Below are 18890 nucleotides of genomic sequence, written 5' to 3' on the forward strand. Positions count from 1 at the left end.
GACTTGTTATTGATTCACGCGCAGCCGGCTCTACTGTTACTCGGCCCAACAATCGGGACAGTTTCTGAAAGGCCCGACTGTTGGAGATATCACAACACGCCTGGAATTCGGCGCCGTCATCCAAGCGCCGCACCTCAGGCAGAGGCAGCGGCCATTTGAGCCATCATTTACCACTTCAGAGAGGTGCCTCCGCTGCCCAGACATGTGGAGAGCGAACATCGATTGCGGCGAGCGACCAAGGTGACACTAGCGTCTCTTCACCCTCAGCGTAAACACGTACTCACGAGCCGCGGCACACCGACATACACTGTGTCGGTGTGCCGAGGCTCTGCGTGCGCACTCACACGGCTATTGCACGTAGAGGGATTGATAAAAAGGGTAGGAAAGAGGACAGGAGAAGATCGATATGTAGCGGAAAGTGAAAAGGATGTCCATAACGGGAAGGCAGGAAGAGAAAGAGAGAGAGAGAGAGAGAGAGAGAGAGAGAGAGAGAGAGAGAGAGAGAGAGAGAGAGAGAGAGAGAGAGAGAGAGAGAGAGAGAGAGAGAGAGAGAGAGAGAGAGAGAGAGAGAGAGAGAGAGAGAGAGAGAGAGAGAGAGAGAGAGAGAGAGAGAGAGAGAGAGAGAGAGAGAGGAGAGAGAGAGAGAGAGAGAGAGAGAGAGAGAGAGAGAGAGAGAACTGACTCCAACCCGCCAGCCATTCAACTCCAGTCAGCCGGTGGTCGGCCCACCGCGGGCCGAATATTTGTGAAAGGCAGCGGCTCCTCCGTCACTCGTGTCACAACAGGCATTATTGTGTTTTTTAGAGGACCGCCGCGCCCTCCGGCCCGCTCAAGAATCAATCTTAATGTATCTAGATGTCATCCATTATTATCCTCCGGCATTTGTGTTGGCGTAAGCCGGGCTGATAAATCATTTGCGAGTCCGGCGCTTGTCGATGCGAGATAAGGCGCGCTCGGTTGGCAGGCCGCTTTGTGACGGTCGTGGCGCAGTGGTGCGCCGCGGCCGCCGCCGCGCCTGAAAGCGGCTTATTAATGCGAGCGCGGCCATTTGCCGGGTGGCCGGGCTGACAAGGCGCCCTTTGAGGGTGTCACTGCGGCGGCAAACACGCGCGCCGCCCGCGACGGGACGCCAGCCGCGACAGCGCCCACACTCGGCCCAGACGATGAGTACCTGGAGGACGCGGTGGTTCGTGCGGCACCGAGAGTGACGCTGGTCTGTAGAGCATCCGGGAAAAAGGCCGTCTGAGTTGTGCCGGGAAGGTGTTTGGAGCGTTCGTTAAAAACGGCAGTTCGGACTGCACCTATGAGAAGATGGCAGTTCGGACTGCACCCATGAGAAGGCGACAATTTGTACTGTACCCATTGGAAAACCACTTGGGCTATATCCTGTGGAAGCAGATCACGGGCATTGAGTTCAGCGCAACGGCACAACGAAACGGTGCGGCCGAAAGAGCGGATCGTTTTGAGGATGAAAAGTGGGAAAGAACTGAGATAAAAATGAACGTTGAGTGGAGAACACGGTGTCCTGTCCGAAAGGTGATGCACTGAAGGAGGAAGCTGTCTGTGTCTGAGCCTGCTGGCACTGCCGTCAGGCTGTCAGCGGCTGTGGCCAAGCTGTTTGCGCCTGAGAGAAGTGCGCTGTGAACATGACGTCTGGAGGACATGGCCGGGCGACGGGTGGACCGCGCGCTTGGCAACCCGCCCAGAGAAGAGGAGAGAAGAAGTGGAGGGGCGTCAAGGAGTGGAAATGAGACGTGGAGTGGTGTCGAGGAGTGGAGTCAAGACGAGTGGCCGAGGTGTCAAGGAGTCAAGGGACTAATAGGGATCGAGGAGCAGGGTCGAGAAGGGGAGCCGAGGAGGGTGACCGAGGAGAGCGGTTGAAGGGACGGACGGATAACCCAGTTGCTGCAAGAGACGAGAAGTGTCCATGACGAGAGCCGGGTGGAGCGGTCGAGGACAGAGTGAGGGAACGAAATCTAGGGGATAGTTGGAGGCGATGAATCGACGGAAATTATCCAAGGGAAGTGTCAACGAGCGGAGTCTGTGAGAAAGATAGTACGGAGTGTCAGTCAAATGGGCCGAGAAGGGGGCCGTCCGCGCGGCAGGCGGCTGGCCGTCCCAAAGGTGCCGTACACGTCACAAGCGGCGGCACCGGTCTCGACCGGGGCTGACACGCGCTGGCGACGCCCGCCTGCACGCAGCGGAGGTGGACACTGCGCCCGGCGGAGATGGATCATCCGGCCCCTGCACAGCCAGCGAGAGAGCCGGAGAAGGTGTGCAAGGCGGGGGCTCGCAACCCACAGAGAGAGAGAGAGAGCCCAGAGAGAAAGCCCGGGGAGAAAGCCAGGAGAGGAAGCCGGAGGAGGTGCCCAGGAAGGGTGCCTGGAGAGGGCGCCAGGTAGAGAGCCTGGAGAGGGTGGCAGGAGAGAAATGCCGGGAAGGGTGCACGGAAAGGGCGCCAGGAGAGAGAGCTCGGAGGGAGTGCACGGAGAGGTCAGAATAGAAGGCAATGAGGAGGATAGGCAGAAAGCCTGGAGAAGAAGCCGGTGCTGATGTCGACATCGGAAACCCAGGGGAGGGCCAGTTTCAGAGGCAGTTTCATGCAGTTTCAGAGGTGGTTAGAGAGGCGACGGTCTTGAGAGGATCTCGTGCTGGGCAGACGGCCTGGCAGTGCAGCACAGTGAAGCTACAAGCAAGATACGGAAGTACATGTGCAAAACAATGGTAAGATGTGATTTGGTGTGAGTCGACTGCAAGAGATATTTATGGCGTGGCTGCTGGTCTCAGTCTCCATAGAACAGGGGCCCAAGGTGAAGAAACATCCAAAATCGCAGGCGTACTAAAACTATCGTGAAGAAACCTTCTTTCATGCATAATCAGAGGGCTAACGCCGGACTCTTATGAAAAGAGGCTGAGCGACCATGGCCCACCATCGGCCGCTCCGGTCCGAAGGCTGTGATATCACTTACGTGTTATGATGAACTTTAACACGGTACGGGACCCTAACGATGCGCCTCAGGAAAGGCAGACTGAAGTCAAAAGGCATTAGCTTTATTCCACAGTATGTGGTCTTATGTGAACACGTTTCTACTAAGGGAAATCTAATATTTGGAGTTGGAATGAAACGACAGGTGATTCTTAGTGATATCTGAGAAGTAGCTTTGAGACGCTACCTAAAGCATACGTTTATGAGCTGTTTACATGCTCCAAAATCACTCTCACAAGGTAAATGCAGACGTTAAAGATAGAATATTTTCTATTCGAATAAAGAAAAGAAAGAAAAACAATGGTATTGCCAACATTTCCGAACATTTTTGTTCGCAACAAGCATTTATCAGGGAGTTTCTGACACAATTCAACAAGCACCACGCCAGCAAGGAGGTAAATTCTCACACGGTGGCTTACAGGCATTGAGTGAGCACCCCGCTACCACCTGGACGACCTTCGACCGATAACTCGCACAGAAACGCACCTGTCCACCGCAGACGGGAGGCAGCTGTGAGCACCGCGCCCCGCCGCGTGGGCGCCATATCCACCCGAAGAACGGCCGGCTCAGCCTCGTGCCCCCACCCGCTCGGCTGGCCGCCGCGTGACCGGAGCTCTGGGGCGTGCCATTCGCCGCGGCAGGCCAGGCGGCCCGCGCCTCCCGCTGGCGGCGGTGGGGTGTCCCTGACCGGCCACGCGGACCGTCACGCCCCGGCCGCCTGCTAATCCGCCCCGCACGCCCCGACCGGCCCGGGGTCAGGATCCTCACCCCTGCGACAGCGGCGACCTCGGCCCGGGGGGGGGGGGGGGTCCAGGAGCTTGGGTGTTAGGGTAGTGGTGCAGTCAGAGGTTTGGGCGGGAGAGAGCTTGGGTGTTAGGGTAGTGGTGCAGTCAGAGGTTTGGGCGGGAGGGAGCTTGGGTGTTAGGGTAGTGGTGCAGTCAGAGGTTTGGGCGGGAGAGAGCTTGGGTGTTAGGGTAGTGGTGCAGTCAGAGGTTTGGGCGGGAGAGAGCTGGCAAGTAGGGTGCGTTTGGCACTGGTTGGAATAAGGCGGACTGCACGCGTGAGAACCCAGCACAGAGCCGGCGCTGAGTTCGGCGGTGCATTAGTTTGCAACTGTTAGCTCTTTTAGCTGTTAGCTCAACTGTTAGCTCAACTGTATGCTCAACATGCAACTGTTAGCTCGCCAGGCTCATAGCATGAGGCTGATTCATGGCCACGAGTTGGTGTGTAATTGTAATCGCATTTTTGAAATATTTTGGCCCAATGGGAGGCACTTCCCCAAAAGTCACAACGTTTCTATTGCCTTTGTCAGAGATGAAGAACACAGCTCACGTTTAATGCATGCTAAGTTTGTCGAAACATTCCTTTAGCTTCAAAAACCCTCTCCGTAGCTTTTCGTCTATCTCGGTTCCAATACGTTGGAAATGCCACCACTGTGGATAGTTTGACCAGGAAAAGTAGAGAAAAACCTAGTTCTCAAATAACACTGAAATGCTAGTTGCGTGCTTAACTTGTGGACGACATCGAAGAGTTGGTAAGATCCCACTTTCTTGGTACCAGAGTCGTTATCATGAAGATACCCCATCTCCAGTATAGGGTGGGGCATTGGTGAAAAGCATGTGGCAAGCAACCATTGGGATCTTTTATGAGAATGCTCTAGATTTTGAGGCAGCACTCATGGACACGAGAGAACGACCTAAGTACAGACGAAGATTAGAAACCTGAAGTGCGTGAAAGACAGGCATGTTTGGACACGTGCGAGCCGCCAATAATGAAGATGGGCCTATGTTAAGGCTGCTTGAAATCCAGGTAGCCAAGACGAACGGTCTCGACTACGAACATGACGTTAGAAACTTCCAAGAACACCAGTAGTGTCATTCAGGCTTCCATATTCTGACACCCGATACAAGGCACGTTCGCTGGGAGCGTAAAGACCACTAAGGAACCACGTGACTGAGGAATCTTGCTAGGTAAGTCGTGACACGATTCCTGCTTTAAAATGATTAGATTACAACAGTTGGGAATGTTGATAAAATACTACTAATATCCCCATTTCTCGTGGAATAGCAAAGAGGATGGAGAGATTGCTGCTTAGATATTTCGGCTTCATGCCTTTATCGAAAAGAATATCAATAGGAAATTCCAAATTACCTGCCGATTCCACTTGATTTTTCAGGCTTTAGTTTAAAACAGCGAGCTACAGCTTTTACAGGTTACCGACATCCAGAGGATTAACCAGGGAGCAATTTCCAGCCATATCTACGATACAGTGTATTCCCAACTAAGAATCGTTGACATGTATGGGTGATGTCTGACGCGTGATACACAATGCCTATTCAATTAAAATTGTTTGCATGCATAAGCGATGCGTGATGCCTATTTATTTGAAATCAACTGCATGTATGAAAGACACGCGATGTGTGATGCCTGCTTACTTGAATTCGTTTTCATGTACGCGTATTTTTCGCGTATTTTAATTCTTAGTTGGATATGCACCTGCAGGGTACTAATGGCTCGCAAGTGATTCCTTGTTTATTCCCCCGCATGTGGGTGGTCTGTAAAAACGAAAGCCCACAGTTAATAAAAAACTGAAAAATCGAGTAAGATCGGTGGGTAATTTTGAATTTTCTGATGATATTCGCTTCGATAAAGGCATGTAACCGAAGTATTGATGCAACCTTCTCTCCATTCTCCTGGTTATTCTAGACTATTGGTTCTGGCTATTGGTACTTGGTACTATTGGTATTGGTAAGACCACTGGTACTGCGTTATTCGTGTGGAGAATGTTCCTCGAAAACGCACTTAACAGCTTACGTAATTGGTGATGTTGGTCTGTACAAGATGGATCATGAAAGGACTTGCTATCTCCTCACTCTGGGAAACCCTTTAAAACTACTGGATGCCGTTGATGCGTCCTGACATTTCATGAAGTCATCATTGGTTCTATGAAGTTGCTTGGAAATATGAAAGCGCAGATTTTTGCTTCAGCCCCCCAACACCTGGGGTGAAGTTCCACCTCTGTTGCTCTCTCAAGATATCCATTTCAAGATGTCTTCTCAACTGTTCTGCACATAGAGTTTTGAGGAAAAGCTCGTTAAAAAAAGATCGCAAGTAGGCATCTCATGCCTCATTAAAAGTCGTGCGCGATGTTGAAAACCTCACTGAAATGCTACAACATTTAAATGTTTAATACCCCGATAGATAAAACAAATGGGCTCGTTATTCGTTCTCTCTAGCGATATGCAATTAGTGTGGATTGAGTCAGTACCGACGTCAAGGACTAAAACATTGCAATGATGCTGATACCACTGCCACGTTGTTGCCTCCCACATGACTAATGCTCTGCAAAAAGTTCGCAGAACTATTACAATGAAAGGGGAAAGCTCCTTACAAAACGAAAAATACTAAACAAGTTGGGTAAGCAAGTTGCAACCCTGCACGCCCTTGACTCGAAAACGATTCTTCGTTGGGCCCATGTACATCTAATACCTCAAAATCGGTAACCCCCATGTGAAATTACTAGCAGACGGTTGCAATGAAAGAGGAGCACCAGCTGACAAGCATAGACTCGCAGGCAAACTGTACAAACCCAGGTAAGCCGGGCGAGTTACGGGCAACCCAACCCGGCGCTTTTCTACGACGGTTACGAGAAGCACGCGTTCATCAGCCGAAATCAACTCTTCATTTGCCTGCGTCTTAAATACTGTTACTGTTGCTAAATACTGTTACTGTTACTGTTGCTGTTACTAAGCCATACCCCGCCGCTTATACATGTGGGTTAAAAGCTTATTGCAATGTGTAATGCCCTTCCTTAGCCAAGTGCACTCTGAGCATAGCCGTTTCCGATCTAGTGGTATTATCTATCTATGGGTGGGCGTACTCCCTTGAAAACATAACCTCATAATCTACAGTTGCCTCAAATCCACATTATCACAAGCGTAGAATGCTTGAAATTTTAAACGTCAGCTCCACGTCGTATTCACTTTTGGGTCACGACGACATGAGGACGTACGCACAGGTCATCGGGGTGCGACTGAACGCCTTTCGTAAGACTGATGCACTTTAAATTCGGATTGTTGTGCGTGGTTGGCCACATTTAATCCTTGTCCATGATCTTCTGTCGTCAAAAACTTGCGCTGTCTGCTGAGACCAAACGTCCGTGACAGGACGCTTTATGATACCTTGTGGCAAAGACCCAAGCAGGTTTTTATCGCGGTCTGACAGAGCTGAGCGGACTAAACGACAACGACAGTCTGCTTGTAACGCCACAGCGACTGAACACAACACCCGAATTTCCATAAACGGCCGCCTCGTATTCGAGCCGTCACACCGAGCCGCCCCGGCCGGCCACTAATGCAGCCATTTCAAAAGGAATCCTCTGAGACGACAGCCGGCCGGTCCTAATCCCCTGCTCGAGCCTTCAGCCGCTGACGTCGACTTCTGCGCGTCCCCCCCCCCCGCACGTCCCCCTCAGCGGCGCGTTCCGATTGGTTCTCGACCGGCGCGCGGGACGAGGGCTTCACGGCGACCGCGGCCAGGTCGCCGCCACCAAACGGGCCAAGATGGACGCCACGGCAGCGGCCGGATTCCGCGTCTCGACATGGCGACATTAATATCGCATTCATCATGCCGGCGACGGCCATCGCGCCGGCCGCTGATAAATGGGGCGACCGGCGTTTCATTGTCGCCGCCGACAGCTCTGCGTAGGAATGCTCCTGTGCGCGCGCTCCGTCGCGCCGATCCGTCACGGCCGTGACGCGCCGAGGGCCGCGTCACGGCCGTGACGCGCGGGCCGTGACGGCGCCACTGCCGGCGGCATCGGACACGGCGGCAGGTGAACGGCGACGGCAGGGGACGAGCGAGGGGGAGGGCCTCCGGAGAGGACGGGAGGACGGGAACGGAGCGACTGTGGCGGACGCGGGACCAGAGAGAAACAGCGAATATGATGGACATGACACTTTGGAAGTGGAAAGGCCGTGGCAGAGACCTGGGCACGGAGACGCGGCGGCTGACCACGGGGACAGCGCGGCTGGTGAAATAACAGCCACGGAGACGTGTGGCCGAGATGCGTACGGCACCATGCGATACGGAGGCGCTCGGGCAACAGGGCGCACATGCTCTGGCGACATAATAATTTTAGCCGCTGGGTGTGTTGGAACAGCATTACGCAGAACCGAAAGACGGCAGATGTCGGTTGGTTGGGGTTTAGACTTGAAAGCAGATATAAACAACTGAGCAAGCAGCTGAGCACGAACGGGCCACGGCCTGGCTGACTGCGGCTGATCAGGTGCAACAGAAGCAACCAAACATCTCTACCAGGGCCGGTGTAAGAAAGAGCCAACCGTTAGCGTTCTTTCGTAGCTTGGCGGCACCCATTCCAAATTTGCGAGGAATTCTGCACACCGACAATGGCCTACGTATCCACTGACCCAGACGAAATTGGTCTGGGAAACCAGTTAAGCCATGGTTAAACGAGAGGTCCGCGGATATCACCATTAAGGTAACTCCTCTAGTATTATCCAATAGCTGGAAGGCAGCAGCGGCAGCAGGCAAAGCTAAAGAAGCGGCTAATTTTGGCGGGACACCTGCGTGGAAGCGTGGAGCTCGCGCGTTTCCGCGCCGATTTCCAATTACACCGCCCGCTCGGCGCGATATATGCAAACGCTCCGCTAAAAACACTTCTAAATCACAATTTCCTAAGCGGTGGCCGCCTGCAGCGGCCGCGTGGCGCTGTAATTGCCGGTGCTCTCCACACGCGCGCACATCTGGGCGGCGGGACCACACGCGGTCGGGGCGGGCCGTCTGGCTGGGGGCCGCTATAACTCGCGCCGGCCGCCGAGGCGCGGCCCGCGCCGTGATTCAGAGTGCACTAGACGTCACACTATTTGCTCGCCGCCGCCAGCCACCGTCGCGCCGGCTTCATTAAAGGCCGCGGAAAAATAAACACAGGCTAACGAGGAAATGTGAGCCCGCTTAAAACATGTGCTAATTTTTGGCGCCGCCGCGCCCGACGGCCGCGTCGCGCGTCGGAGCTGCTGAAACGGACCACGACGCCCGGTCCGTGTCGCGTGGACTGGGGAGCGTCGGTGTCAGACGGTGTCATGAAGGCGAGGAGAGCCGTGTCAGGTGGTGTCACGAGAGCTGGGGAGGGACAGTGTCAGACAGCGTCGCGTGAGAGATGCAAGAGACAAGCCCCAAGTCCCAGTGCAGGTGTGTCCCAAGCCCTGTAGAGAGACAAGTCTGAATTCATGTAGAGGAGTGGCTATAAACGCGTGTAGAGGAGCCCTCTCAAACTGAAATAGGAGTTTGTGGTGCATGAAGTGCCTAAAGTCTGAATGCAGATAAAAGCCCTGGAGCCAAACTGCAGGTCCTTCGAAGCCTCAGCAAAGTGTCCTAGAGAGATCCGCCGCCTCAAGATCGAGGCAGCGGAGGTCCTATAAATGTCGGCAGAGGTGCACCTCAGACATGAGTAATAGTGCGTCCGCTGTCTAAGTGCACAAACGTGAACAACCGTAGACAGAGCTCCCCCGCCCCCTCCCAGACACATGTACAGATGCGTCCCAGCCCAGGTGGAGGGCGCCCCAGAGATCACGACAGCGGTCATACTGAGCCCCGCTGGACCCATCTGTCGCCGATGTAGGTGGTAAACCTCGAGACCCAGTAAAGGGTCCCACCAAACCCACAGGTCCAGTGCAGTGTCTTACCAAACCCAGTATAGGGTCTCACCAAACCCAAGAACAGAATCGCTTCGAAGTGGAAGGCGAAGCCAGGTTGAAGGCTAGACTGGACAACAGTGCACAGATGGGGGTTTATAAGCTTAGGGAGAAAGGCGTTCCAGGTGTGGGCAGACGACGGCCCACAAAGGCATGCAAACGACCACAAAAGGGCGCCCGTAGGCCGAGTAAGAATGGTATCCCAAACCTGGACATAATTCCAGTTGATTCATGCCCTAAACCACCATGATTTAACGATTTTCATCGACGAATCTTACAGCACCAATGCAACCACAGTTGTTTTTACATGTAATATTTGAGTGTTAGCTACCGCGGCGTCCCCAATACCAAGTAAAGGGACGTCCCGAAGCCAAGGTAAGCAGAGCGCAGAAACTATCTGCGTTTGACAGAGCAGGGTAGTAGAGGAAGTAAAGAAGGAGCAGAATTACGCGGAAGGAAGAAGTCAGTAGCGAGGGAAGTAGAAACAACAAATTGCTTCGGAGGCATACATTTGCTGGTGCGATGGTGCGGAATACTTTACTTGAACAACCGAATGCCGTACCTTTGAGCGAGTGAGATCTACCGCTGCACTGATTTAACACAAATGGCCGGCACTTGGAAAAATATGAAAAGTTTACGGTAGTGAAAGAAGATTTACCATCTCGCCGAGCTTTTGGCGGCTGTACAGTTCCATCCGTGGACCGGATCCGCCTAGAGGCGTGCCCCTCGGGCGTTGTTGTCGCGGTAAGGTGTCAGTGAACAGTGTTTTTGATCTGGGATAATTCCAACATCATTTGGCGGGTTTAGGCAAAGACGTGGACGCGGGTCGTGACTGTTATTACACGCATTGTTAGCGTGCATACGGTAAGCTCTAAGGTGTAGACACTGGTGGAGGTGGAGTTGAAAACAAATGCATAGCGTAATTTACGTATGGTCACTTTATTAACTTCATTCACTCCCGACCATAGTATTCTCACTGAAATTAATATCAGGAAAGTAACACGCAGAAAATTCCTTTTTAACTACGGTCTTATGCAGTCCGGGCCAGGTTTTTCAGCACTCATTGTCAAGGGAAAAAGGGGTTTAGCGAACCGACATTCAAGATCAACAACAAGGAATTACAGATTGCTGAAAGGACAGTCTTAGGGGCAGGACATTCTTAATACACAGTTATCTATGTTCTGTGTATGTGTTCGCCATATTAATGCACTCGAGGGCGCGCTCAGTGTTGACACACTTGTGCAATCGCAGCTGTTTAGATATGTCGCAGGTGAAGCTTGGGAAATACATTCAACATTGGCGGCATGTCTGAAAACAGCACGAAATCTTGAGAGCATTGGATCACATGATTTTGTATTCGTGAATCCCGTTTAGCAATGCCACGCCCAATGACAAGAGTGACTCTCCGCATACCACACGAAATGACACGGGTAAGCATTGAGTGCGTTCTTCCTGCGACGTCATGTACCAGACGAGGCAAGGAGTTTATGAAACTGATGCGAAATGGAGGGGGGAGGGGAGGGGCAGAGTGGGAAGTTTCGGAACGGGTGACGTCGGCTGTTCTCTGATTTCTAGCCGGCACACTCGCCTGCGCCGTGCAGGGGATTTCATACCTTCATCTACTTTGGTTGCTGAGACACTCATGACATCGACACTTAAATACTCCCCCAAACTCGCGAATCCATGGCTGCCGCTCGAAACCGCCCAACCGCTGACATACATTGACCCACAATGTTTCCATTTGAACTGCATCGGCTCACTCCTTTGTCGAGACGTGCTGGTCTCGCACCGATGCGATGCCTGACCGTCGATGTCCCGGCCGGATTCAGTACGGTTGTGCAGTCTTTTCGCTGCTAGCGCATTTTGTGTTTCTCATGTTTATCGAATGGGAAAGATCGTGTTACGTCAAAATTGCATCGTCGTAGGAAAACCGCGCCTGACTTCAGGGCTTGCATGCGAATGCCTCAAATTTAAACAGCATAAGTTTTACCTAATTATGTTTCAAAATGCCAAAAAACGGCGTACAGCCGATATCAATGACTGCTAAAACAAAAACAAATAATTCATGATTTCACGGGGTTGGGATGCTCGGCATGGGTGCCCTCAAACTGGATATTTTCTCATTATCGAAATGGACTCACCCGGCCTGCATCTTATGCGCTATCAAGATACTTTAAAACTTATTATTGCAATGAGCATGATCAAAAAATTGGATATTGACGCACCGCTCTCCTCACAGCTAGAGTACGGAAAGTCAAACAACGCACGCATATAAAATCTCGCGTTGACAGTTGCAACGCTCTGTTATCACATATCACTGCCTTGTTAGAATATGAAAGGTCCTTGGTTTTCTCGGATTTCGTGAAGCGGAACAGAATGCAGAAATCAAGTACGTCACTGTAGTACTCAGCTTGGCTTAGCGACATAGTGACGTCACCTTTGTCCCGCATTTCGTGCCATTGCGCGGTTTGCCATGCAGCATTAATATGCATATCATTGCACAGATTGTGTCATGAATACCAAAGGCAGTGATCACCGGAATAGCCCAACTATCACAGTGGAATGAACCCAGCGTAGCACACATTTGCGTGGGCTCATGTCTGTGATATGAACGCCCTTTTGCAAGCAGCAGACTCCTTAACTGCGGCATTCAGTAGCATGTGGCTCGGCACCATCGCCTGGACACTGAAAATAGCTCGCTCGGAAGGATCGCATTAATTCTGCAAAACAAGGGATTCCAAAAACACAAAACAACGCTGCGCTGTTTTAACACTGCATTACATCGAGCCAGAATGCTGAGCTATGACATCAATTGCAGTCGCTTGGAACCGGTGATATAACCAGTGCATAGACGCTGAACAAGCCCCCCCCCCCCCCTCACACTGATGGACTGGGCATCCCATGACCCGCCTCGTGCCTCATAATCGCCAATCATCCGTGAACCAGCTCTCACAGCGTCGCAAAGTACTCGAAAATGACTAACACCGGCAAAAGCTTCAGGAGATTCGAAAAGCCTGACACCCAATGCACTAATGACGCACGCCTTACGTACGTCAGTCAACGCCGCTGTACACGCCCGCGCACGCTGTCCGTGCGCTGTGCGTACACGCAGGCGGCCACGCGCATGCAACACCGCCATTTCTGTCATGGCTGGACCGGTGGTTGGGGTCAGGGCCTTACAGCGCCGCCGCCACCGCCCCAAAATGGCCTCACGCCACCACACCGGACGCTTTGGATTGCATTCGAGCGAAAGAAAATGGCCGCATCCTTTGCAGCATTTTTATGTTTCCGGGAAGACCGGCTGTTCGGTGGGGTGAAGTCGTTCCTGACAGCCGTACGCCTTTATTTTTCTTTGTCAACTGCTGTGTCCGGACGGTGGCGCTTTCTCAGCAATTATGCCACTTGATATTTTAATTTTCCCGTCGCCCTGCAGAACTGTGACGTGCCACTTGACCATATACTAACGAGCCGCTTACAAATTCATCATAACATGATAATTTGACCATTTTTTGGCCGTCATTACGTTGACTAATTGCCGAAATAAATGCCCATGAAGCTTCGTGCATTCTCTATAACATGCAAATCTTCCCGAGGGTCCTATTTATGGGGTCATTACAATTTGTAGCAGCGCGGCGGTTGCCGAGGAGAGGAGGATGCGCCAAGTGCGCAGCGCCAGACATAGTTAGCCGCCATTGGCGCTGAAATATGTCGGAGAATCGTCACCGTCGCTGTCGCCTTAATGCATAGTTAGCAGGGAAAATTCGCGTCTGCGACGCTAAATTATGTCCATGAAATCCCCATGGCATTTGAGTTTGCCTGTAATTAGCGGAGCGGAATTAATCTACACGCTGGGAATCGAGTTGGGTGGGCAAATTAGGCGGGCCATGTGCAGCGAACAGCCTGCGGGCCGGGCTGCCGGCAGCCCGGGCTGCCAGCGGCTGCCCGGCTGCCGCGAGAGGCCGACAGGACGGGGGACGAAGGGGGGAGGGCGGCAGGTCGAGAAGTCCGGGCTGCCGGCAGCTGCCTGGCTGCCGCGAGAGGCCGACAGGACGGGGGACGAAGGGGGGAGGGCGGCAGGTCGAGCAGCCCGGGCTGCCGGCAGCTGCCTGGCTGCCGCGAGAGGCCGACGGGACGGGGGACGAAGGGGGGAGGGCGGCAGGTCGAGCAGCCCGGGCTGCCGGCAGCTGCCTGGCTACCGCGAGAGGCCGACAGGACGGGGGACGAGGGGGGGGGGGCGGCAGGTCGAGGGGAGCAGACGGCAGGGCAGGGGCAAGGCGACGAGAGCACAAGAATGTAAATCTTCCGAGGGACGGATGGTGTGGAAGAAGCTTTTCGTTCGTTTTATGCGACCAACTGCTGTGTAAGAATTCAGTGATGAGCAAACGCGCACGTGGCAAGCTCTCACTAGTAGCTGGAGCTTGTTGCGATTTTCTTCACCATCTTAAACCCGCCAGGCACGTTGCAGCGCGTGGCCCGCCGCGCCAACTCCCCTCCCCCCCCCCTCATTAGCTGCGCCTGCGGGCCGCAGCCGGGCCCGCAAACAGCGGTTCCCGGGTCCTCCCCCCCCCCCCTCCCACCCCCACTGAGGATACCGGGACGGGGGCGGGAGCAAACCCGGCGCCCGGCCGTAAAGGCTCGACGGAGGCTGCGAGCTGCCGCAGTAAAATGGCCCACCCCGGCGCGGTGCGGAATTTATCGGCACATGATAGCAGGGCGAGAAATTCGCTGGCAGAGATAACTGGCTGTCATAAAACGCTGAAAGTTCGATGGTGGTCTCTTGATAACGTGCCATTAGGCCAAACGAAGCGGGCGTCGGCAGGATATCTGGCGGCCAAGCGTCGGGCACGGCGTGGTTTATGGCCAACGAGCTTAGTTGGGGCCGTGACGGCCTCACTGTCGCCGTTCTGGCAACTTTATGCAGGCGGGAGCGCGGGCATTTCTGCAGTTGAGAGGTTCTCGTCCTGGACGTCGGCCCCTTAACGCTGTAATATGCTGAAAGGAGAGGAGAACAATCAAAACGCACGGACAGACTTAGAGCGGCAATGCACTGTGTGACGTGGTGAGAGCCTCGATAAGGACTGAAAAGACAGGTTTAAGAACGAAACAAAAACGGAAATAAAAAATTGTGGATAACAAAAGATCAATATCACAACGGCGAGGCTCGATGGACGACTGCGGTTCAAAGCAAGGAGTGACTCGATCAGAACATTCTCACTGCGGCCAAGCAGAGCCCGCCAGGCCGGCCAGCGGCCTGTGTCTGGGCCGCCGGCTCGAAGTGAGAAGCTGTGACGGCGCTAAGTAGAGAGTGAGTGAGAGGGCGGGAGCCGGGCGTCGCGCGCGCGCGCCCGGCCTCTGGCCGTTCCCATGTCGTCGCCGGCGGCGCGGCCCGCGTTTTTTCGCGGCGTCGGCGGCGGCGCGCCTCCGCGCCGGCCCATAAATTCGGCGGCGGTAACGAGACAGGCCGGTGACGCGGCGGCGGACCCACCGCAGACCGCTGGCAGCCGCGCCGCCGCTGACGCGCCGCCGCCGCCGTCGACGACGGAGCCGTCGCTGACTCATGCCGCGGGTGACGGAGTGACGCGCCGGCGGAGACGGCCACGGAGACGGCCGGGTGAGCCTGGTCGGCTGTAGGGCAGAGGCGGCCACGGAGACGGCCGGGTGAGCCCGGCAGGCTGTAGGGCAGAGGCGGGCACGGAGACGGCCGGGTGAGCCCGGTCAGCTGTAGGGCAGAGGCGGTCACGGAGACGGCCGGGTGAGCCCAGCAGGCTGTAGGGCAGAGGCGGCTGCGGAAACGACCGGGTCAGCTCGATCGGCTGTAGGGCAGAAGCGGCTGCGGAGAAGGCCAAGTCGGACCGGCAGGCTGTAGGGCAGAAGCGACCGTGGAGACTGCCGACTTAGCCCGGCAGGCTGTAGGCAGAGGCGGCAGGCAGCCACGGAGACGGCCAGGCCAGCCCGGCCGGCTGTAGGGCAGAAGCGCCTGCGGAGAAGGCCAAGTCGGACCGGCAGGCTGTAGGGCAGAGGCGGCTGCGGAGATGGCCGGGTCAGCTCGGCCTTCCGGTGACGAAAAAAGGATCTGCATGCGTTTGGAACGACGGCTGCGCGAGGTTGTTGTCTGGGGGTGGGGGTGGGGGTGGGGTGGGGAGGGGTGGGGGGTATTTGGTCAGATTCCCTCGACTGATTCAGCTAAGGGTAAAGGTAGAAACTCGAGTTTTTTCCGAATGTCTCTGGGCACCACTTCATGTGTGTAGGCACATGATCCAAGCAATTTGACACATTGACGCTGGTTGGAGCCGGAAAATCATACAACAGCTGATCGTTGCATACCGAGTTCCACAGAGACCGCTTAAGAGCAGAACAGAACGGCGACGATGTCGCTGTGCCCTTCCCGTCCCTGTTTTCCTTGTGTCACCTTGTGTGTGTCATCTTGTTCCTTGTATGAGAAATGCATGGCTATCCAGCCGACATACGAAAGCTGCCAAATTTGCTTGGTTTGATGCCCACAACACATTGCTCTGGCGGCAAATTCGCCTCATTTTTCCTGCTGAGTTAAGTGAACGTCTGAGGTGCCACGGGGGGGGGGGGGGGCAATGTAAACAATCGCAGCACTGCATTGTTTTGAGAAAATCCTTGACATCTGCTGTGTGTTGTACGTCGTAACGTGCAGTGCTCACGTTTGCCGGTCGAGCCATTACCGCTATCGATGAAAAGCTCGTTCATCCGTGGCATGATTGTTCCAAAGCTCGCCGAGTAAAAAATCAGTGCAAGCGGCAGCGCCTTATCACCAAACAGGCGACACTTTCCCAATTACCGCCAGCGAATCGCCACCTGACCCGTCGAGCCGTCCCTGCTGACCTCCCAGGTCCGGATGGTGCGCATCCCACCCAGCCCGTGCGCAGCCTTTCTCCCGAGATGACCTCCGCCCGGCGGGGCTCGCACTGTCCCCGTTCCGGCCCCGACTGGGTGACAAGTGGGCGCCGAGCGGCCCGGCCGGGGTCGGCCGGCCGCGGGGCGGTGGTCTGTCTCACCGGCGCCGCGCAAACCATTACCATAAGAATGCCGACGGTTTATTAATTTGGAGACGGGCTGCGTCGGGCGACCGTCACGCCCCGCGCGCCGGGATAAATCGCAGCCGTGTATGAAAACATTACCTTAAACCACAATGCCCATGGCTCACGCCGGGATTTAGATGTCAGTCGGAGCCGGTGGGGGGCTGGAAACCCCCGGCGCCGCGACAAAGCCCGGCGCACGTTTTTTGTCTCCGCCACCGCCGGGAATCAAAATGATAACTTGGGACCACACGGGCGGCCGGTGGCGCGCCAGCCCGCGGGGCGCCCTCCTCCCCGCGGGGCCGGAGGAGGCGGCTTTGACCAGCTGGAGAGCCGGCTTTATGCCGGCGACGCCGACAAACTAGCCGCTGCTCCTCCCGCGGCGGCCGAGGGCCGACCGGCGCCCCAACCCAGTTTACGACGACGCGGCGTAGGATAGGATCTGGCGTGCATTGTGCGCGGATTGCCGACGGATGGAGTGTGGCGGCCGCCGGTCGGCTCGGGCGCCGGCTGATTTATCGCTTTATAGCGTCACATTACCGACCCAGTGACCGGCGGCCCAGGTGTAAAATAGGGGTGGTCAGAGCGGCATCAATAGCCGTAAACGTCGCCGCACCGCATAATGGCTACACGATAGCACCACATGCCACACGGGGCCCGGCTGCGGACGAGAGAAGGGAGGGGTGCAGGGGCTGGGCTCCACCCGTGGGCAGCTGGAGCGTTCGAGGGATGAGCCTACAGTGCCATCAGGGGAGATAGTCACCAGGCGTGGCGGATGTGACACATTCTGCACTCACGCCCTGCCAAATTGCTCGGGATCCAGGACCGTGTCGTTGAAGAGTTGTGTTCGGTGTTGGCTCATGGACTGGTTATGTCCCTTTTGCTATGTTTCACGGCCTTGCTCCTTCATGCCTCACCCGGCTCTTTTAGCTGAAGCGTGTTCAGGTCAAGCTGGGCTTATTCTGTCTTAGCGTGAAAGTATGGATCATAGACCCCCAAGCCACCAATCAGCCATGAGCTCTTGCGGGTCAAATAACGCCAGCAGGACCACCCAGACATTGATTATCTCGTACCAGATTACTGCAAGTTTATGTCCTGCCTGTAAAGTTAACAATGCATTGAACGGGGCAACTTTTACTGCTCATTCACATATCGTATTTTGTCTCTTTATGCAGACCAGCAATGGCGCCTGTTCCGTCGAGGCTCTAACAAGAAGGGATAGGCGGCGTTTCAGCCAAAGTGGCACCATTCCAAGAGCCGCAGGATGGATAACAGGTGGCTGTCGTCGTCGGACGGGCACTGATTAACAGCCAACGTTTGAGGCATGAAACACGTGGTCTAGTGATGCACCTGTCATTATCTCGCTTTCTCCCTCAGCTCCTTTCTGGCTCCCATTTGCTTTTTTCTCGCTTCTCCCCCCCCCCCCCACACTCTTCTGTCTCCCTTCCCTCTCTCTCTCCTCCCCTTTCATCTCACTTGCTCTTTCCTTATTTGAGTTTCTATCTGATCGCTCATCGTCATCCTCTTTCTCGCCCTTTTTTCTCCTCCCTCTCTTTCCTTTCCCTCCTCTACCTTCCATCTCTCGCCCTCTTTCCCTTTCCTCTCCCTCTCACACCAGTCCCCCTTTCCTCCTGTCTGTGCGGGTGGCGCCACACCACATCGCAGTGTGACGGACAGCTTCAGCTCCACGCCGCCGCAGTGCCCATACACCGCCGCTTCGTCACCACCTTGGTGATCACCACCAAGCGACGCCACCTCGCCACCACCTGGTGATCACCATCGAGCGCCGCGCCGATCACGCCGCCGCCGCGCCGTAAGCGCCGCGCTCCCGGCCGCCCCAGCTGGCGGGCCGTGTGACGGCTCACTCGCGGCCGCCGTCGCCCCGCACGCGGCACGTCTCTGCCCCCGATGACGGGCCGCGGCGGCCGATATCGGCCGCCGGCTGGCCTATTACGGGCTTTTTGCGTCGCCAGACGCGCTGTTCGATGACGTACGTGACGACCGGGCGCCGGCACATGTGTGGCCCGCGTGCAGGTGAGGGGGGGGGGAGGGGGAAGGCACGTGCGGCGGCGGCTCCAACTGGTTTTAACAACACCCGCCTGTCAAAACCATGGCTCGCCGCTGTTGTTTGTGAGCTCATTGTCG

General features: G+C 55.2%; 1 protein-coding gene across 1 annotated transcript in view; it reads left to right on the forward strand.

Annotated features, from left to right (window-relative positions):
• Nucleotides 1–18518, forward strand: part of LOC119096616 (T-box transcription factor TBX20) — a 76155-nt gene extending 57637 nt beyond the window's left edge. Inside the window, exon 7 of the mRNA XM_037219513.1 lies at nucleotides 18445–18518. Coding sequence (XP_037075408.1) covers nucleotides 18445–18518 — 74 coding nt within the window. The remainder of the gene's footprint in view (nucleotides 1–18444) is intronic.
• The last annotated feature ends 372 nt before the right edge of the window (nucleotides 18519–18890 follow it).

The sequence above is a fragment of the Pollicipes pollicipes genome, unplaced genomic scaffold (genome assembly GCF_011947565.3).
Source record: "Pollicipes pollicipes isolate AB1234 unplaced genomic scaffold, Ppol_2.1 Scaffold_4295;HRSCAF=5057_pilon_pilon_pilon, whole genome shotgun sequence".
In the NCBI taxonomy this organism is placed as follows: domain Eukaryota; kingdom Metazoa; phylum Arthropoda; class Thecostraca; order Pollicipedomorpha; family Pollicipedidae; genus Pollicipes; species Pollicipes pollicipes.